Source organism: Aotus nancymaae, unplaced genomic scaffold, assembly GCF_030222135.1.
Source record: "Aotus nancymaae isolate 86718 unplaced genomic scaffold, 86718_ANA_hifiasm-v0.15.2.pri h1tg000033l, whole genome shotgun sequence".
Lineage (NCBI taxonomy): Eukaryota > Metazoa > Chordata > Mammalia > Primates > Aotidae > Aotus > Aotus nancymaae.
This window is the reverse complement of record NW_026988447.1, coordinates 45763556-45786488: the sequence shown is the minus strand read 5'-3', so window position 1 is coordinate 45786488 and position 22933 is coordinate 45763556. Positions and strand designations below refer to the sequence as shown.

Below are 22933 nucleotides of genomic sequence, written 5' to 3'. Positions count from 1 at the left end.
TAATCAATTAAATGTGTAATTGCTCCTCACCTCCATACTCTTTACATGCCTACACAGAATAGGAACTATGTGGTTTGCTTCCATGTCATTAACATTTACTTTCTGACCGTTTTTGTCCATTAAAGGAAATTTTGGTTCTTCAGATGGTAATATTTACCTTAGAAAATAAAAAGTATAGAGTTGGGGTCAATGTACTTGATATTTTTATGTTGCTTTAACAAATATTAAGGAATGAATAGATAATATTTTGTTTTAACAACTAATTCCAGTAATGGATTCATTCGTTCAGCTTTCAATAGTAATGCATGTGTCCATGGTAAGAAAGCCCCTGGCATACTTTTTAAAAGACTCTCTTGCTTTCAGTTTTACATCAGCAGCTAGGACTATGCAGAGGATCTCGGCCTATGTCCACAATGCCAGGCTTTCATTAGATTTACACATTGGTGATGAATTTCATCTGCTAGGTATGAAGCACCAGATTTCTCTTGCGTACTCTCCAATACAAGCTCAGCCCATCATCCAAATAAGGCTAGATGAGACTGTTAGAAAGGCAGGACAAAGCCATCATTGCAGACTAAAAAGCACTCAGTTCAATGTTGTCAGACAGGATAAACATTGAAAAATCTTAATATCTGTTTATTAAAAAACAATGTAAAATTTTCATATAATCACAGAAAAGGTTTCAGTAGAATGAAAAGAGATATGCCAGTCAAAAACCGAAGAAAAAAATACCAGATAAAATTACAAAGTATTATCAGATGGTCTGTAAGAAGACAAAATCAAAAAATAGTAATGGAGTGATTCATGTATCCACTGTGAGCTGGAATTATTTTCCTTTTTATACTATTTTGGAGAGACAAACTGATATTTTTTGCATTTCTTAAGTGTAACTGATTCCTAGTAGGTCTATAGTTTCCCTTGTCAGGAGCGGTGATATTTTGTTTGAACTGTTTTGCATTAATTTACAGGATCAAGCTTCAGTTGTCCTATATCTTCTCTTAATTTTAAACATATGCATTATTGACATAATTTAACATCTTAGCTTCCTCCTACCATGTAATATGCTATAAGGTGGCATGGGTTCAAGGACTAAGACTTTATTCTAATTGGCTAAAAGTCTGCATGATTAGAAAGCTAAATACGTGAATCAAATATTTAGATAATTAAATATATTTTTTGATTTCAGGAAACTCAGTACTATATATTTTCTAACTAAATATGAACATTTGTTTCAGTATTAAGAATTTTTTTTAAAAAGGAAGATAAGGAATTTGGACACTGGATCAGCAGCACCATTCTAGTATGTAAGATAGCTGTTACAGTCCAGACTATTTCCTGGGCCTAGAATATCTAGAATATTTTGACATGCTCACGCTGAAGGCTCCAAAGTTAATATTTTATTCTGTCATACAACAACTTAACAATGTGTGAGGTGATAATATAGTTTTGAGCCCAAGCTATCTAAGGCTATGAGTCAGCTCCAAAGAACTAGTGCCTCAGCTGATTCTGAAAAATCAAAATTAAATGAATGTATAATTTCTAAATCCACTACTCACATGATTTTTTGTATCAAGAATATCTCACAAGATTGGGGCAACATCAAAATGATAAACATCACTTTAAAAAAAGGAATACCTGAAATATTTGCCATAACTTTTATTACCATTCAATTATATTTATGAGCATCAAGTTATTTTTATTTAAGATGCTACTATATCAGGTTTCATTCATTCTTATAGTGATGTTCCTTTTCACATTGTTCTCTGAATAACCAGCAATGAGAAGAGAGGCAAGACAAAGTTTGTCTCTCATAGCCCTAAGGCCAACTTGGCTCAACTTCAGAGATACTTTGCAGATTGAGAAAACTTAGATGTATAAAGTATAAAAGCATGAGGTCTGCAGGTAATGGTAATTACATTTCTTTCATTCATCAAAAACAACTTTAAAGCATTCATTTGGACTTTACCATAGAACGGTACTAGTTATAGTTCTATACTAAAATAAAATGCTAACACCAAGCCTGGTAGTGATTTATATAGATTTATTATAGATTTATAATAAAAAATGCTTTTGGAATTCTATATTTACACATGTTCCATTTATACACACGCAAACAAATGTCAATATTAGTGGTAAAATTTTAGGGTTTTAAAGAGGCACATTTCCTACTTACTCACCTCCATGTATTCATGACTCTAAGATGAGTTTTCATAAGCAACATTTAGATTTGTGAAGGGAAAAAAATGAATATTTCTAGTACTTATCCTTTTTCCTTTCCAGCTTTTGTTTGAGAAAGGAAGCCCCACATAAAATCTAAAACAGAAACTAAGGCTGTAAGACCTTCTATATAATACATGTTCATACTCATGCATGAGTTGACTGCAATAGGTCAGAAGATCTTTGAGCAAAGTAATGCACTTGCACGTGTAAGCACTGCATATAAGTGATACTCTTCAGACAGACACACACGCACACACACTCTGTTTCTTGAAATAACAATGTTAACTATACTATGTAACCCCAAGAATGTATCACCAATGAAGACTTTTATGCTGCAACTGCTGATCATAATTATCTAATAAATGCTTCTATGTAGGCAACAAACACTATGAAAAGGAAAATAAAAGCCAGTTATTGTGAAACAAAGACAAATTAAAGATACACAAATATCTTGAGTGTTAATATACAAAGACAGTGATTATAAAAGGGTATCTGAAACCACCCACATTATTGAATATCTCTTAAAATAACTTAGCCAGTTTCTATGACTCTATTACTTAGACTTTATAGGCACCCAAGAGTCGGGTCTTTTCCCAGTCAAAATCTTTCACAGCAGAAAACAAAAGACACTTCAAAGTAGGTACCTGCACTTCAGCTTACCTGTAAGACTTTTCCTCTATGATTATCTATGCTTTTAATAATCATGCCTAAAATATTCTCTTTTTTGGTTATTACTTAGTAATTTAAAAGTATTATTCCTTCAGGATTTGGAAAAGAAAAAGTTTTAGCAAGCAAATGCTAATATATCTGAAACTATCTGTAAATACTTGTCTTTTGGATAAAAATTTACAGCATACAAATAGTCTTCTAAGGACCTGTTTTGGTTTCAGTCCTCTGAAAGGAGAGAGTGGTGTACCACTCTCTGTTGTAGGTCCTTCTACACTATTTTCTAAATATTTCCTTGCCTATAAACTTTCAGCAGGATAAAGCCCAGCACCTCTTCCCTATCCATTTACTCCACGGCATAGTAACACCACAGTTTTCAGGGTAATTTCCCCAGAAGCCGTGTGAATTGTGACTCACTGTTGATTACACAAAATTGGCATTTGAACTCCTTTCAAGTTTTACATTCATCACATAATTGGGATATAAAGCATCCCATGTAGAGAAAGCAGCATTCAAAGGAATATACAGGATGTGTTTAAATAATACACACTACCAAATTTTACAGATGTCTTTTTATATTCAAATGATATTAAACATACTATCGTATTAAATTGAAAACACTTTATATCTAAAAATATGTTGTTGCAACAAATGACATAGTGAGAAATAAGACCAAAATTTATTTTTATAAAATACAGTCTATAATTTCAGATATAAAATACTACATATAACTATACTTAAATATCTTCTAAATTATAATTTTAGGATTTATGTTTTTAAAAGTTATCGCTGAGTTTCAAATTTAGTATTTTACATTCAAATGTATATATTGAATCTTTCTTTATAAAACTGGAATTGGGCATGAATATAATTCTAAAATGAGATTCCTGAAGTCAAAGAACTGCATCTCAGATAACCCTTCTCCTTAACTCATTAGAACCAAATAACTTCCTTAAAACTATACTTTTGGCTGGGCGCAGTGGCTTATGCCACCGGCATGCGAGGTGGGGCTCATGCCACTTTGGGAGGCCAAGGCTGGTGGATCACAAAGTCAGGAGTTTGAGACCAGCCTGACCAATTGGCAAGACCCTGTCTCTACTAAAAATATAAAAATTAGCTGGGTGTGGTGGCGTGTGCCTGTAATACCAGCTATTCAGGAGGTTGAGGCAGGAGAATCACTTGAACCTGGGAGGTGGAGGTTGTAGTGATCTGAGATCGTACCATTGCACTCCAGCCTGGGCAACAGAGGGAGACTTTGTCTCAAAAAGAAAGAAACAAACAAACAAAAAACTATACTTCCTCGCTTTTGAGTGGGTTCCAGTTAGAGAAGTTCATGAGTTGGGCTTCATTTGAATGTTTTTTCTGGTTTTTGGATTCCTCTAGGTTATTTTGACATCACTATTATATTGTATCATATCATCTCTCTAAACAAGCTGTTCATTGTATGTTACTGTCAAGTATTTTGCTGAAATATAACCTAAAGGAAGAAATGTTGCTTCTTGCTTCAATTTCCCTTAAGCATCAGTGACAATTTCAATCATAACAATTGCCAGGTTTGTACTTTGTATTCTGGATTCCTAATTATGAGGGATGATTGAAGGTAATTCAAAAGTGTTTCAGAATTACCTACTGCCAAGATTCTGGAAAATGTCTTTTGCAAAATGGAATGTTAATGCTCTGAGGACTGTATCTGCACTAACATGTTCTGTGCACTTTTATGGAAGGACAGGGGAAAGGGCTATGTTGATCATAAATAATGTGGAAATGTCACTATTGTTCTGCCCTCTGTCACCAAATATGGAGAATCTATTTGGTTTCTATTTTTAATTATATATATTGGTATACTGTTAATTTCTAAAGCTAAATGGTCTAAATTCAAGAGGGGTAGCCTGATGAATGTTTAAATGTGACAATCATTTTTGTGTAGAATTTATAAAAGTATCCCAGACCATGAATGTCTGCATCTAAATGAGTAAATAATGCTTCCTAATAATTCTCTAAAATGAGCAATATTTTGATAATGTTTTAGTTATCAAATATCTCTTTATTTTAAACTCATTTGTTGCATAGTTAGTAGATAAGATCAACTCTTGATTTGTTTTATAATATAGCAAGTATTTATTTTCCTATCACACTTAAGACTTTGATAACTCTTATTCTTACCCTTATCTGCAAAGAAATAGTTGGCTATCTTGATTTATTTCTATTTAAATTGGTAAAACCAGCTGCAACAACCAGTATTTGCAAGTGAGTGCACAAACACACAGACACATACAGACACACATACACACAAAGAATAACAATAAAATAAAGAGGCCTATTAGGGAAGTATATTAATAAACTTCATTACAGAGAGATGGCCAAGAAAGAGAGCCATGACTCCTTTCTCCCTTTTCATAAGATAGAGCAAAAGTTGCATTTTGCAAGGCTACGGAGTTGTATTTTTTTTTTCCATTTATACCATTTCTCAGTAAGAATAAGACTCTTTTTGGTTGCATATGCATCTACAGACTCTAAATGTAGGCAAATAAGAACTATGAGACCAGTAAGTTACTTTTGGCTACTTCTGTTATGCTGATCAGGTGAGAAAAATCTGGGATTCATATTAGGAGCCTTTCTGAATAGTTTAATTCCTTTACAGCCCCCATTAGCTGTCAGCTACACCATGGATATTGTCCATGTGCACTTTGAGGTAGTCATTCCTTGTAAACTTCTTATGGCAAAACTGGCATTCTGCCAGTGGACGATTGGGATTATGAGTCATCTTGTGTCGAATCAGCATTTTCTTCAGGCTAAAAGCCAAGTCACAAACCTAGAAAAGACCCAAAGACCAACCATATTATAAGGAAAAACCTGAATACAATACATATTACGCAAATTTCTAAGATCAAATATGTAGTAACAGGCATAAAAACAAAAATCACTCTTGGAATAAACAAACTTTAACACCCACACTATTGGGCAAAGAAAATTAATAAGAGTCACTGCATTTAATCAGTGTCCTTTGTACCTCAATCACCCTTTCCTTTTTCCAGCTGTTGGATTTAAACATCTCCAGAGAAACAACTCCCTGGGGCAACAATACCTTTCTTATCCTAATGGAATTTATTTGCCATTTCGTAAACTATTGAAGCAAAATGCTTTATGGTCTAGATGGCATCTCTCTCTATAATCTAAAGGGCATAAGACATTTCTCACTGGTGATCCCCTCAGTTTAGTACCACTTGTATAATAAAAAGCTAATGTTGTTTTAAGTATCATAAGCAGAAATTTATTACTCGCTATTTCATTTATTATTTGTTATATACACTTTGTTTAACTAAGGAAGGTTAACAAGTTTATTTCATATAAGCTCTGCCACACCCCACCTGGCTCAACATGCATGAAACAGCCCCATATCCAAAATATTAACACAGAAAATGCAAGGCACAACTATCCAAGTTACAAAAAAGTAAAATGGAATTTAAAATGTGATGTTATTCACAAAGATTCCACAGACATGAAACTCTTCAAAAGCATATCCGTTGTGAAATAAGACATGTTAAATAAGTAAAATCACCATGAAAAATATAATGAGAGAGGAAATTGCTTGTAAAAAATACTGTAAAGAAAGCTGGAGTTTTAAATGAGGTTAGGCTTGGAAAAATCTTATAGCAAAACAAAACAGAACAAAAAAAATCCTTGCCCTCTTTCTTTATGGAGGAAAGAAGATTTACATTCACAGTAAAAAGAAACTCAGAAAGCCTTAGGCCCCTAATTTGGTAAGGAGTGGGTAATCCAATAATAATGAATTTTAACACAGCAGCAGCCGTATAGTGTGGTACAAAGAAAATAAGCTACAGAGTCAGATCACTTTCCAAGGAAGCCTGCTCTGACCTCCCAATTTAAAACTGAAACCTGTCGCCCTTTCTGGATTTCCTTTACTCTGCTCAAATTTACTTTGTACACAGTACTTGTCACTTTCTTTCCCAATGTGTTTACCTCCTCTCTTGTTTAGTGTCTCTCTCTACTCACTAGAGTCTCAGCTCCGTAAGGGCAGGGATTTTTGTGTATTTTATTCCCCTATGTATCCTAAAGGGTACAACAATTTCTATAGAGTAAGCACTAAATAACTATTTGTTGAAGAATAACCTTGAGTTTGAATTCTGACTCTATTATTTACTAAGGACATTAAATGGACCAAGCATGCCTTTTAACTTTAGTTCCCTCATCTGTAAAATGACAATGTACTTGCCTCACAGGATTATTAAGATTAAACAAAATACTCTGTGTAAATAAGTACTATACTGCAGACACTCAACTGTCAGTGCACATTTTTTTTTCTCTTTCATCTTCCTTAGCGTATTGGAAAGAATTAACAAATGTTAACGAGAGAAAGACAAGTTCAACACAAGTGGAACATAAAGAAAACACCACTGTTCTAAAGAGTGGCAGTCCCCTGGAATATACCAGTGGCTTTGCAAACAAGTAATTTCCCAAAACAAATATCATGCAGCCAATTAATCTCAGGAAATGACATTTTCTTTTGGAATAGTCTGTAAGCATAAACTTTGTAAGTCAGTATCTTTGAGGCAACTGCAAAACAAAGCCAAGTCCACGCTGCAAAAATCAGAGGAGAAGGGTGAAGACCCAGGAAACATGAAACAGCATAACATACAATGACAGACTATAAAGTATAATTATAATAATCAATATAAAAGTATTAAGTATGCTTATTAAAAGATAAGATTCAATTAGGATAAAAAGTAAAATGCAAACACATACTGTACTTAATACATTTACAAATATAATACACAAACACAATTTTAAAAGACAGATTAGAGTATGCATGAAAATGTACAAAATGATGCTGAAAGAGTATAATGGGTACTAAGTAGTACTTCCTCAAAGAATCTTGGATAGACAGAGAGACAGCAAGCCTTCGAAGAACCAGGAGTATCACTTTTATGAATGTCTCCTAGTAAAAGATTTATATACAGGATGCTCATATAGAATAATATATATAGGTGAAAATTACAAATGACTTACTTGGCCAAAGTTAATGAGCATAATCAGATGCAGAAATATTTTTCAGCTGTTAAAAATACTAATCTTTGTTTTTTAAGTCAAGATCTCTCTCTCTGTTGCCCAGGCTGGAGTGCAGTGGCACAATCTCGGTTCACTGCAGCCTCAATCTCCCTGGACTCATATCTTACCCTCTGGAGTAGCTGGGACTACAGGTGGATGCCATCATGACCAGCTAATTTTTAAAAAATTCTTAGCTATGAGATTTTACCATGTTGCTCAGACTGATCTCAAACTCCTGGGCTCAAGCGATCCTCCTACCTCAGCCTCCCAAAGTGCTGGGAAAACAGACGCAAGACACCACATCCAGCCAAAATTGAAATTTCAAAAATACTTAAAGGCAAGAAGAAATGTAAAGAAAAGAAAGCAGAATAATAAGATTAATAAGACTTAGTCTACAATATTGAAATAAAAATAACTGTATCTGTATTAATAAGTATATAAAGGAAATATCAATAGATTAATATTAATTTAGTTGACATCGGTTGGGAAATGGGGGATCATTTTATTTGTCTTCATTTGTCTCTGTATTTCCTCCTTCTCTCTAATTAAAAAGCACATTTTTATAATCAGAAAGCAAATATTTTGGAATGAAAAAATACAGTTAGTTGGGTGATGGGTCCATGTTCACTTAGCAGCAAGACCATTCACATCAGACTTCTGTCTTGGATTTCTTAACTCTCCAAACAGCTCTCTAAAATGTTATGGATAATCTGCACATTGCTTATTCCTGGCACTTCTGAGCCCTCATTTAACATGAATTCTTGGCATCACTGGACATGCCTGATCACTTTCCCCTGACATTCCTTTAGTTTCCATAATGACCTACTCTCCTTGTTTTCCTTCTAATTATCTGGCCTTTTATTCCCCTTTGTTTTCTGGTATAGGCTTTTCCTCCAACCTAAGTCTGCATTTCAGTGCCCAATCCTTGGCCTTCTTCTCCATTCACTAGGTGTTTTCTCCCCTGGTGATCTTAATCGTATCCATGCCTTTTGTTACCACATATATGGAGATCACTAGTAGCAAGAAATATTTCTGATCTAGTCCCCCTTCTGATATTGACAGTGGAGTATTTAACTGACCACTTGGATAATTCACTGGTACTACAAACTTACTATGTCTAAAACTGAACTCAGAGTTCTTGCCTCTCAAACCTAAGTCTCAAAAAATGGTCCTACCCTCCACCTGGTTTGACTGCAAATGTGGCAGTCAACCTTAACCCAATGTCTCACTCTTCCCATTTTATCTAATTAATCACAGAGCTCCACTGGTTCTTCTTTACACATTTTACTCAAAGACATGAAAACACCCAATCGTCTCCATCTCCACTGCTACCACCTGAGTCAGAGACACTAACTGCCTACTTAGACCAGTGCTTCTCTCTCATTAAGAAAATATTTTAGCATGCAACATGCAACTGTAGTATCTGTATTTTTAAATAAAACATACATATGAACTACTGTATTTATATATTATATTAAAGACATAAAATTTTGAAGATAAAGACAAAATAAATATTTTAATGCTAAATTAATATTTATGACTTTATATTTTCACTAGGCAAGATTTTAAGATGGGATACATATTTAGGGCCAGAGTCATCTTTAACAAATATATAGGCAAATATATATGAATTTCAGATGTCTCCTTAATAATTTCCATTTTTGGCTTACTTCTCACCACATATGATGATGTCATTGTATCTTATCTCAAATTGCTACAGACTAGTAGTATTAACTCTGCTGCTTTCTTTTTGTTACCTTGTGTTTATATCATTAATATTATTTTCAATCTGTGGTTTCTGTACGGCTTCTTTTAGCCACTTGTTCATTTTGTAAGCATTACTTTATTTAAAAACAGGTAATATAATCATATCTCTGCTAATCCAAGAGACACAAATTGCAATCCTAACAGCACACTGAAAGCAAAGAAGTGCATTGGGACTGTCAGCCAACCAGCACCACCATGGAATTGATGTTCTTCACTGTGATCACATGTGATACTGCACCTCAAAAGAGACAAGCCGACAGTGCCCAAGCCAGGGCACCAAAGTCAAATCATCTATTTAATGATAATAACATTTAATTTTGTTCCTGTTTGTAAAATAGCCACATACAATAAATACTTAGGAATACACCTAACCAAGGTGGTGAAAGATCTCTAGAAGTAGAACTACAGACCACTGCTAAAAGAAATCACAGATGACACAAACAAATGGGAAAATATTCCATGCTCTGAGATTAGAAGAATTAATATCATTAAAATGGCCATACTGCTCAAAGCAATCTACAGATTCAATGCTATTACTATCAAATATCAAACAACCAATATCATTTTTCAGAGAACTAGGAAAAACTATTCTAAAATTTATATAGAACAACAACAACAACAACAACAACAACAACAAAAACAGAAGCCCAAATAGCCAAAGCAATCCTAAGCAAAAAGAACAAAGCTGAAGGCATCACATTACCCAATTTCAAACTATACTATAAGGCTACAGTAACCAAGACAGCAGGATACTAGTACAAAGTCAAACACATAGACCAATGCAACAGAATAGAGAACCCAAAAATAAAGTCACACACCTACAGCTATGTAATCTTTGACAAGGTTAACAAAAATAAGCAACAGAGAAAGGACTACTTACTCTATAAACAGTACTGGGATAGTTGGCTAGCCATATGCAGACAAATGAAACTAGATCCCTACCTTTCAACATATACAAAAATTAATTTTAAGATGAATTAAAGATTTAAATAAGTAAGAGCTTAAACTATGAAAATCCTAGAAGAAAACCTAGGAAATGCCATTCTGGACAGAGGTCTTGGGAAATAATTTACAACTAAATTCTCTAAAAGCAATTGCAATGAAACCAAAAATTCACAAGTGAAACCTAATACAACTAAAGAGCTTCTGCACACCAAAACAATCAATAAAATAAACAGACACTTGACAGAATGAGAGAAAATATTCACAAACTGTGTATCCAACAGTTCTAATATCCAGACTCTGTAAGGAAATTAAAAAATTGAACAAGCAAAAAACAACCCCATTAAAAATGTGCAAGATATATTAACAGACACTTCTCAAAAGAAGACATATAAGTGGACACAAACATGAAAAAATGCTCATCATCACTGAACATCAGAGAAATACAAATCAAAACCACAATGAGGTATCATCTCACACTAGTCAGAAAGGATGTTGTGAAGAAGTCAAAAAAACAATAGATGCTGGTGAAGCTACAGAGAAAAGGGAATGCTTATCCCCTGTTGGAGGGAATGTAAATTAGTTTAGCCACTGCAGAAAACAGTCTGGAGACTTCTAAAAGAACTTAAAACAGAACTACCATTCAACCTAGAAATCCCATTCATTATTGAGTGTATATGCAAAAGAATACAAATCATTCTACAAAAAAGACATATGCAATTACATGTTCGTTGCAGCACTATTCACAATAGCAAAGACATGGAATCATCCTAGGTGCCATGAACAGTGGACTGGATAAAGAAAATGTGGCGCATATATACCAAGGAATACTATGTACCTAAAAAAAAGAGTGAAATCATGTCCTTTGTAGTAACATGGATGCAGCTGAAGGCCACTATCCTAAGTGAGTTAATGCAGGAAAAGAAAATCAAATACTGCACATTCTCGCTTGTAAGTGGAAATTAAACATTGACATAAAAGTGGTAACAATAGAGACTGGGGACTAGTAGAGCAGAGAAGGAGGGCAGGGGACAAGGGTTGAAAAACTACTGGCTACTATGCTCAGTACCTGGTTGATGGGATCATTTTTACCCCAAACCTTAGCATCATGCAATATATCCATGTAACAAACCTGCATATGTACTCTCTGAATCTACAATAAAAGTTGAAAAAGAAAACAAAATAAACGGGAATCAATGTGGTAATGTTTCCTTCCCATATTCCAATGGATGTCATGTATGCCTGCTGGGATGTACATGTCCTCACTCTGAAAACTAAAGCCTAGGTAATTGCAATAGCCAGCTTCAATCATCCTCAGATAGATGTGGTACAGTTTCCCCTTTCTGCAGGAAATGTTTGGAATTGTGGGGGGCATCTCACTGTCTCAACAAATAGGAAATATTACTTGCATTTTGCATAGGGGCAAGCATGCAAGTAATGCCCTGAAATGTGCAGGACACACTCACATAGGCCAAAAGTAACGCACTGCTAAATACTGTCTGAATGTCTCTGCATTCATCCTCATCTTCTCCAGTCCATGCTCCAAGTAACAGTTGAAATGACTTTTTGAAAACATAGATATCACAATGTTACCTAAAATTATTCCATGGTTTTTCACTGCCCGTAGGGTAATATTTGAGCTCTAGCCAAACTAAACAGCTCTCCTGCAGGTTCTTGAAGATACCACTGGGCTTCCTGCCTCAGAACTTTCTCCCTTCTCTTTACCCAGCTTACTCTTACTCACCCTTAGGAAGCCCACATGAAACATCTGCCAGGTGACGGTGTCTTTTAAATGCTCTCATTGCAGGCTTTACTTTTCTTTCACAACACTTTCCTCAAGTGTCATTCATGATTGGTGTCATTTTTTTTTTTATGTCTGTCTCCTTGTTAAACTAAGGAACATGAGGGCAAGAGTAGCCACTCCAGAAATATTTCTTGAATTAAAGAAATAATGGGGGATAGATTCACTGATTGATTGATTAAAACTCTATGGACAATGTAAGTTCCCCCAAAGACTGTAGAATAATCCTGGAGAAATTGAAGAAAGTATCTATGGAAAGTATTTTAAAGTGAAAGAAATGCTGAATTGTTTCTATAAGTATATACTAGAATTCATAAGCATAAAGAAGATTTAACATTTATTCCTTGTGTTATATTTCCCTTGCTCCTTCTCCAAACCCAATGTCAACATAAACAATGGATACCAAATTCTTCAATGGCTTCTTACTGAAATTAGATTCACAATACATTTTTTAATGTGGCTCCAAAGCCTCCAATTCTCTTTTTGACTTCACCCTGCACCCCTCTCTTTCTCTCACTGTGCTCCAGCTCCACCAGCCTTCTCTTTCACCCATGCCCATTCCCAGCCTCCAGTCATACTGTGCCTCTCCTGAAATGCACTTTTCCCCATGGCTGATTCTTAGAATCTTTTAGGTTACTTAGAGTCACTTTCACAGAGAATTCTTCCGTAACTATTCATTCATAGCCTCATGGCTCTTATTTCCTTCTCTTTCCCAGTCTTTATCATGAATTGTAATTAGATGTTTATTTATGTATTTGGTTTTTTGTTTTTGTTTTTCTTTACAGACACGGCGTCTCTCTGTCACTCAGTCTGGAGTACAGTGGTCTGATCATAGCTCACTGCAACCTTGACCTCCTAGGCTTAAGCAATCCTCCCACCTCAGCCTTCTGAGTAGCTGAGATTACAAGAGTGTGCTGCCGTGCCCAGCTAATTTTTCTTTTTAAATTTTTTTGTAAACATGGAATCTTGCTATGTTGCCCATATTGGTCTTGAATTCCTGGGTTTAAGCGATCTCCTGCCTTGGCCTCCCGAAGTGCTGGGATTACAGGCATGAGCCACTACGCCTGGTCTCATGTATTTGTTTAATGTTATACTCCACAAGAATGTGAGTTCTATGAGGGCACGGAACATGGCATCTTGTCTACTATTTCATCCCAGTGTCCATCTCCAGGCCTAGGGTTAACTATCCTATAGCTTCACCATGTGCCAGGAGCCACTCTTAGCAATTTCTAAATATTAACTTGCTTAATCCTTACAACCACCTTTTTAAGTAGATACAAGTACTACTATTAAACCCATTTTACAGAAGAAAATGAAAACATAAAAGGTTAACGAGGTTTCCCAGGTTCAAAGAACTAGGTAGTGTTTCTAGAATTTAAACCCAGACAGTCTGGGTTCAGAGTCTAGCCTCCCTCCCAAAGGCCAACTATTGCTAAAATATCTTATTTCAAACAGAGATATGTGAGCTCACCCTACTTTTTCCATTTGCTTAGCTAATACCACTAAAAAAAAATAATTAAAAATCACTGTGAAAATAGAGAAAGGTTCTCAGACAGTTCAGCTTGCCACTGTGGTGGGAGGGATACAAAGTGCAAGTCCATTTACACAGTCACTAGGGGAAAATGAGAGCAAGGGCAAGCTGGAAAAAATAGAAAGGAAGTTGAGCAAGATCCTGAAATCATTGATAATGGCTCTGAATTAAGGAAATCCTGGAAGCTCCACATTGGAGATGAGATGGAACAATCCAGCAGCTTGCTGAATGAGAGCCAGAGTACACGATTAAATATCAGGAGAGAGTATCTGATGTCACAGTTGTAAAACTGACTACCCAGACATTAAAAGCTGTTTTCATGAACTTGAATGCAGTCAGTAAAAGACTCCAAATGATGCTCTGTATAAATCAGATAAATGCAAGAACATTCATTTTAAAAATGGAGGAGAACAAAAAAGAGTTCAAATAGTACAAAAGGGATGCTTCCTTTTCTTTCCACCTGTGATTCTTATCCAAACCTTCAGCCTATTCCAATTTAGGAGTGTATTAGGAAAATATTTGTTCTTACTCTAGGCTAGAGGCAAACTGATTTTGTTTTTAAATGAAGTGAAATAAGATATTTAGCAGAAAGCACCTTGGGAAATTTTATACAAATATCTTCAATTAACAAATACTTATCACATATAATGTGCCTGCTACTTCTGCTGGGAACAACATGACAACACACCGTCTTTCCCTTGTGCAGTCTAAGTGGAAACATTTGTAAAGTAATGAGCATAGTGGAAAGAGAGGCACAGAAGAGACTGCAGTCCATGGCTTGGAGAGAAGAGGGCAGGCTTTAAGGAAAAAGTGGCAAAAGGCCTGGATCTGGAAGGATGAATGGTGGTTTATCACGTCCGAAAGGGGGAAATGATATGACAGGGAGAGGGAAGAAGATAGGCAGGGGTAATTTGAGTGTGAAGAACATGGCTCAGGGCCAGCACGATGGCTCACACCTGTAATCCCAGCACTTTGGGAGACTGAGGTAGGCAGATCACGTGGTCAGGAGTTCAAGACCAGCCTGGCCAACATCGTGAAACGCTGTCTTTACTGAAAATACAAAAAATTAGCTGGGCGTGATGGAGGGTGCCTGTAATCCCAACTACTCAGGAGGTTGAGGGAGGAGAATCGTCTGAACCTAGGAGGCAGAGGTTGCAGTGAGCGGAGATCGCGCCGTTGCACTCTAGCCTGGGTGACAATGCAAGACTCTGTCTTAAACAAACAAACAAACAAACAAACAAAACATGGCTCAGTTGGGGAGGTAAAATGAGTTCACAAAGCTGAAGATTAGATGTCATTAGAGAAATAAATTGAAAATAAATTAGAGTTGTAAGCTGGAAATAAATCCTGGACATCATGGTAGTCATAATAAGAAAGTGGAAGTATATTTCGTAAGTGGTGGGAATTTATCAAAGGATTCTAAATAGAGACTGAAACTAAAGTATAATTCAGTTAGCAAGCAGGAGAGTATGAAACTGGAGCCAGGGAGCCAGTACTGTTGTTCCACTCCAGGCCAGAAATGATTTGAACATGAACAAAAGCAGTAGTTATTAATTCATTTGTTGATCCATTCAAAATATTAATGCTTCTTATATGCAACCATTCGAGGCTTGAGGATGCAACAATAAATAATAAAGACAAAATCTTGTTATCATGGAGGTTATAATAAATAAACAAACAAATTTTTGGTGGATATAAGTGCCATGAAGACAAATAACATAAAATAAGAGCTAAGGAAGGAATGGAGATAAGAGAGAAGGTAATTTAAGCAGAGATGTGAAAGAAGCATATGAGCAGGCCATGAAGACACCTGGAGAGAAAGGTGTTCTAGGCAGAGGCAACAGCAAATGCAAAGGCCAAGATGTAGATGCTGGGTCAGCCCAATGTATCCAAAGAACAGTAAGGAGGCCCTGTGACCAGAATCAGGTAGCGGGTGCTGATGAAGTCAAAGAGAGCAGAGTGGGAGGGTGAGGGCTGCAGGTTATGTGGGGTCTTTTAGATCATGATAAAACTGCTTTCCACTCTAAATGAGATGCACAGTCATTGAAAGGTTTGAGCAAATGAATACTATATGCATTTTACAAATATATAATCTGACTTGGGTTCTACAAAGATTACTCTGCATGGAAAGTTTAGGAGAGACTGTTGGAGCAAAGACAGAAGGAGAGAGCAGCTAAGAAGGTACAGCAACATTCCAGGAGACTGAGATGAAGCTGTGGAGATATGAGAAGTGTTCAGAACCGGAACTTATTTTAATGTAGAACCAATTGAATTTGCTGCTGGATTGGATGTAGAGTGTGAGAGAATTAGAGAAATGAAGGTGACAATTAGAATTTAGAGATAGTGGTATGTTTGAAAAACAGATAGAAGCAAAGGCAGGAATTACGGAGTCTGAGTGAAAGCTGCATGGTAAACTGCTTAGAAAGACCTGGGTTTGGACCCTAGGATCTTTTGTTCTTTTTTGATACAGAGTCTTACTCTCTCACCCAAGCTGAAGTGGCACAATCTTGGCTCACTGCAACCCTGAACTCTAGAATCTTGACTTGCTGTGAACTATAGGCATGTCACTCAACCTCAGCAAACCTTGACTACTTCATATACATGCAGATAACACCCATATATTCCCAAGTTTTAGTAGAGATCAGGAAGAATACATGCAAACTGTGGATCTCTGTGTCTTTCCCATAATAGGACCTTAACTAGGATAGTGGCTATCATTCATGGCTTAGGGAAAAGGAGGTGTCCAACATGAGGCTCATACATGTGGTTTGGGTTATTTGGGGATGGTCCAGTCCTCAGAGACATGGGAAATTGAAAAGATCATGTTGAGAGATTAAGAAAGCTGGCAGATCATGATTTCAGTTTGGAGTACAAGAGAGATGTCCTATAGGCAGTTGAAAATATCTGCCTAGGGTTCAAAAGAGAGACCTGGGCAGGAGAAAGAAAGATTTCAGTCATCACTATAGGTATGCTAGGCCATTTGCACAGCCTGCAATGACTGTACCTAAGAGGTTAAAGTAGTATTGATGACTGATGTGTCATTTGTGCAAAATTGTAAAAAACTGATTATCTATCTCTATGTATCAATCAATCTATCTATCTATCTATCTATCCATCCATCCATCCATCCATCCATTTCATCATGGTTACTCAATTTGCCAACAAACTGAGTAACCATGATGAAATGGACACATTTCTAGAAATACACAGCAATTACCAAAACTGACTCATGAAAAAAATTGAAAAAATTAAAAGAACAATTAAGAGGCTAAATCAAAGGAAAAGCATCCCAACAAGGAAAAGACCAGGATCAGGTGGCTTCACTGATAAATTCCACCAAACATTTAAAGAATAATCAACACCAATTATTCTCTAAGTCTTTCAAAAAGACAGAAGAGGAGGAATCATTCCCCAACTCATTCTGTGAGTGTAGCATTATCTTAATACCAAAGTCAAACAAAGATGTTATGAAAAAAGAAAAAAACAGACCAAAATCTCTTATAAATCTAGATGCAAAAATCCTGAAACAAACAAACAAGCAAAATACTAACTGAATCTCAGAGCATCTTAAAAGGATTCTAAACCATGATCAACGCGTAATCAAAGTAATACATCATACTAACACAACAAGGGGAAAAGAACCATAATCATCTCAATTGACGCCGAAAAGGAATCTGAAAAACTCCAACATCCTCTCTTGATTAAAAAAAAAAGGGGGGCATTTATGAAAAACCCACCATATTCAATACTGAAAGACTAAAAAAAAATGCAGAGAATGGACCCTTTCCTTATCCCATACATAAAAATTAAATCAAAATGGATCAAAGACCTAAATGTAAGAGCTAAAACTATAAGACTCTCAAAACAAAAACAAAAACAAACAACAAAAACAAAAAAAAACAAAAAAAAAACAGAAGGGGAAATCTTCATGACCTTGGATTTGGCAATGGACTCTTAGATATAACACCAAAAGCATGATCAAATAGAGAAGAAAAAATGCATAAAGGGAACTTCATCGACATTAAAAGGCCTATTCATCCCAAGATATTATCAAAAAAGTGAAAAGGAAACCCACAGAATGGGAAAAAATTTGCATATCATATATCTGATAACAGCCTAACATCCAAAATTTAAAACCTCTTATAACGCAACAACAAAAAGACAACACTATTTTAAAATGGGCAAAGGACTTGAAGAAACATTTCTTCAGAGAAGATATAGAAATGATCAGGAAGCATATGGAAAGATGCTCAACATCATTAGTCTTTGGGGAATGTAAATCAAAACCACAGTCAGATACTTCACACCCACCAAGATGGATAATTAAATACAAATTAAGTGTGGCAAGAATGGGGAGAAATTGGAATCCTTGTGCATTGCTGGTGGAAATATAAAATGGTGTCACTCCTGTGGAAAACAGTATGTCAGTTCCCCAAAAACTTAAACAGAATCACATATGCCTCTGCAATTCCATCCTAGGTATATATCCCAAATAATTAAAAACAAGTACTCAAATACATGCCCATGTTCACCACAGCACTGTTCACAGTAGTTATAAGGCAGAAAGAAGTATCCATCAACAGATAAATGGATACACAAATTGTGATATAAAAATATAATGGAATATCATCCAGCCATAAAAAAGAATGACTACTGATACATGAGACAGTGTGGATAAACCTTAAGAACATTATGCTCAATGAAAGAAGCCAGTCATGAAAGGTCACATATTGTATATTTCACTTATATGAAATATCTAGAATAGGTAAGTCTATAGAAGTGAAAGCAGATTGGTAGCTGCTAAGGGATGAGGGGAATGACGAGTAAATGTTTATTGGGTATGGAGTTTTATTTTGTGGCGATGAAAATATTTTTGAGTTAGAGAGGTGTTGCTTGTAAAACACAGTCAGTCTACTAAATGTCACCAAACTGTTCATATTAAAATGGTTAATTTTATATCGTGTAAATTTCACCTTAATTTTAAAAAATGCATCACACCTTGGTAGGGTGACAGGGTGGAGAACACACATAGCTCAGACCTTCACAAGTAGAAATGAAAACTAAGAGGAATTAATGAATCTGAGAGGTCTTTAAGAGGGAGACAGATTGAAGTGGGGTGGGAAAGGGTGACTTCTAACCACAATGGTTAAGAGGACAAGATGTTGGAGCAAAGACAGACAGTTCTCTACTGAGCAGGCTGCATTTCAGGAATGTTTAGGAGGCACTTAGAAATATGGATCTCTACTCAACAGATCAGTATGGGCTGCAAATGAAGACTTTGGAGTTTTAAACACATTATAGAAATAAATGGGACAGAAGCAGATAGAAAAAAGTCATCTTGTAACATTATAGTTTTAAAAAATGTAACATGATGGTTCAATTTACCTAAGGAAATATTCAACAAAAGCATTCAGCATAGACAAAATGATGGGTTAAATGTGATGGTAGAAAGACGTCCATACGCAGTTAGTATTTAATTTCAGGGCCATATCAGTTATCTGTGTGGCAGTGCAATTAAACCATCAAAATAGGTTTTGCCTTTATGAAAATGCTTCCAATAAAAGCAGCAATTAATTAAACTAACTGCAATCACTGAACTAGGGCTGTAGCTCCATTCAGTATAGACCTTTGTATGTGTGTGTTTCTTTCTCTACAACTGTTTCTTTTCTTTAAAAAGTGCAGTTAATAAAGGTATTTTTATGAGTATGCCCGCTGGGAGTACATTGTTGCCTTAACCTTACCACTGAAGTTTCATGAAAGGACAAGGAAAACATCGTGTGCTTGTGAGTTTCCCTTCATACGGATTGCTTACCCTATGCTTTATCCACTGGGACATGCTGATGGAACTAAGTTCTGGAATTTCCCTCAGTGTTTAAACAGGATTCTGCCCTGTTCCATATCACAAAGTACAGCTTTAATGTTTTTTCTTACATTGATTCCCTAACATCTGTGACCATTCTCTATCAACTGCCAGTCCTGCACAAAAGAACAGTGGCACTGTTGGTTGAGAAACTGGCTTTATTTCCTCTAAATTGATCAATGTTCAGATTAATTTTAATTTCAACAATAGTATTTATTCCTTTCAGAAATAATGCATGCTATGTCAAATATTTCCATTTCAATTCAAATGTCATAAGCAGAAAACCTAGACACTAAGTAATAGCATTATTTAAGACAAAGGAGTTTATATGCATTTTGAAATTTTGTATATGTTTAGCTTTAACTAAGTAAATAATATGTATGACCAGTCAAATCTCTGGTTTAACTATCATTAACCAGTAAAGAGCTGCCTCAAATCATCATGCATTTTCACCTTGGAAGAACAACTCAATGGTATTAAAGCAGGATACAAGCATGTCTAAAAGAAAATCAGAATTTATTTGCTGCCAGCAAACCAAGATGAATAAAATGATTACAATGTGGTTACATGTATTATGAAAGAAAAAGCTATAAATAGCATGAGACATTAACAGGCATAGGCACATACCAGCCTACAACACACACACACACACACAAACATACACATACATACACACACACCCCTACTTCCTGTTACTGGAAGACTCTATGGGAGAAAAAAAAAAAGAATCCAACTCACATCACACTGAAAAGGCTTTTCTCCAGTGTGCGTCCTCTTGTGCTCATCCAGGCCTCGCTTCTGGCTGAAGGCCTTGCTGCACTCTGAGCACTTGTACGGCTTCTCCTGCAGTCAATGAAAAGAGACCACCAAAAATGCCAGTGAATGAATGAATGCAGAGCCCTCTGTATTCAGATGTGTGTTATAGGGTCTACAGGATGTGGCAGCAAATTCACAGGTATGCTGAAATGATTTGGCTGTGTCCCACCCAAATTTCATCTTGAATTGTAGTTCTCATAATCCCCGTATGTCATGGGAAGGACCCAGTGGGAGGTAACTGAGTCATGGGGGTAGTTACTCCCATGCTGTTCTTATGATAGTGAGTTCTCACAAGATCTCATGGTTTTATAAGGGGCTTTTCCCACTTTGCTCTGCACTTCCCTCTCCTGCTGCCATGTGAAGTTAGCTTCCCCTTCCATCATGAGTGTAAGTTTCCTGAGGCCTCCCCAGCCATGCAGAACTGTGTCAATTAAACCTCTTTCTTCTACAAATTACCCAGCCTCGGGTATTTCTTCATAGTGGTGTGATAACAGACTAATACAGGTGCTATGAGCTATTTTACATTTTCAGGGGAAATAGGAATAATCCACATCTGTTAGACACTGAAAATGACTAGCTTAAGGCAGTTCACTGTTTCAACATTGGATTGTGCTACGTTTCTTCCAGTGATGTCCTGTCTTTTCAATGCTGGACGCTGGGTGATTGCTGTGATGTAACTGCTTAAATTCTTAGATCATTTCTTTTTCTATGGGTACCATAAAAGTCTACTGAGATCCTCAGGGCATCATGAATGAAGAAACTTCAAGAACCCTTGATCTAGATGGTACAGATTGTTTACTGTCTAAGATAAATTCCTAGAAATAAAAACTTTAGAACTAAATTTCCTACATTTTGGGGGTAACTTTAAAAATAAATCAACTATGATTTATGTATTTTCCTTTTTTTTCCTTTGAGATGGAGTCCCTCTGTCATCCAGGCTGGAGTGAAATGGCACAAACTCGGCTCACTGCAACCTCTGCCTCCCTGGTTCAAGCGATTCTCCTGCCTCAGCCTCCCGAGTAGCTAGGATTCCAGGTGTCTGCTGCCATGCCGAGCTATATTTTTTTTTTTGTATTTTTAGTAGAGATGGGGTTTTACCATGTTGACCAAACTCCTGGTCCAAACTCCTGACCTCAAGTGATCCACCTGCTTTGGCCTCCCAAGGTGCTGGGATTACAGGCATGAGCCACCATGCCTGGACAATTAATATATTTTCATTTCTATTACCTCATCTTTTTTCCAGGAGGATGTTCTTTTATAAAATCTAAATTACATTTTTTAATGAGGCATTTTTAATATAAAACAATAAAGTAAACTTAAGGCAAAGAAGTATCTCAAAAGAAAGAGAAAAAAATTTCAAATTCCCTAGCCATCTTTGATACCAGGAACTCAGTCATATCAACATCTTTTTAGCCTGGATTAATTGTGAAATAAATTGATTAATATTATTCCGTCCCAACAGCTTGCAAGTTACTACTTAGTACATCATTAAAAAGTTTTGTTCGAATTTAAGTAAACTTGCAGTGAGGTTTTTAATCAAATATATTAATATTGCTATAAACATTTTTGGGCTAGGCATGGTGGCTCACGCCTATAATCCTAGCACTTTGAGAAGCTGAGGCGAATGGATCACCTGAGGTCAGGAGTTTGAGACCCACGTGGCCAATATGGTGAAACCCTGTCTCGACTAAAAATACAAAAATTAGCTGGGTATGGTGGTGGGCGCCTGTAATCCCAGCTACTCGGGAGACTGAGGCAGGAGAATCGTTTGAACCCAGGAGGTGGAGGTTGCAGTGATCCGAGATCGCTCCATTGCACTCCAGCCTGGGTGACAAGAGTGAAACTTACTCTCAAAAAGAAAAAAAAAGACCACACTTTTGAATTGAGATAGTATATGCATGTTTCTTGTTAACAAGTTGTATTTATATTTTCTCCCTAGTATCAAAAAAATCTATAACTTTTTTTGCAGATTTAAAAAAAACAGTATGTAAATAACCAGACAGACATACATGTGCCTACCAACTAACCTAAGAAATCCAACCTTCTCAATACAGGTGCAGCTCTCGATTGCCTTCTTCCCCACGACCTGCAGCACCCTCCCATCTCCTCAGGGATGATGGCTCTCTCAGATATGTTAGGTACCATTCCCTTGCCTTTCTCTATATTGTTACTACATATGTATGGATGGAACCTTAGGATAGACTATAATTTTGCCATTTTAAAGTATGCAAATAGTATCATAGTGTATCCAGTTTTTCTGTGT

At 36.2% G+C, this 22933-nt stretch overlaps 1 protein-coding gene across 7 annotated transcripts in view; it reads right to left on the bottom strand.

Moving 5' to 3' along the window:
- Positions 1-2024: 2024 nt before the first annotated feature.
- Positions 2025-22933, bottom strand: part of PRDM5 (PR/SET domain 5) — a 221256-nt gene continuing 200347 nt past the window's right edge. For 4 of the 7 annotated variants that reach the window (XM_012473048.3, XM_012473046.2, XM_012473047.2 and 1 more), the window contains 2 exons: positions 20593-20697; positions 2025-5698 (listed from right to left, as the gene is read on the bottom strand). In XM_012473048.3, the coding sequence (XP_012328471.2) occupies positions 5534-5698; positions 20593-20697 (270 nt within the window). In that variant the 3' untranslated portion in view covers positions 2025-5533. Of the gene's footprint in view, positions 5699-20592; positions 20698-22933 lie in introns of those variants that run through there. The other 3 variants (XM_064383912.1, XM_064383914.1, XM_012473050.2) reach the window with 2 other exon arrangements.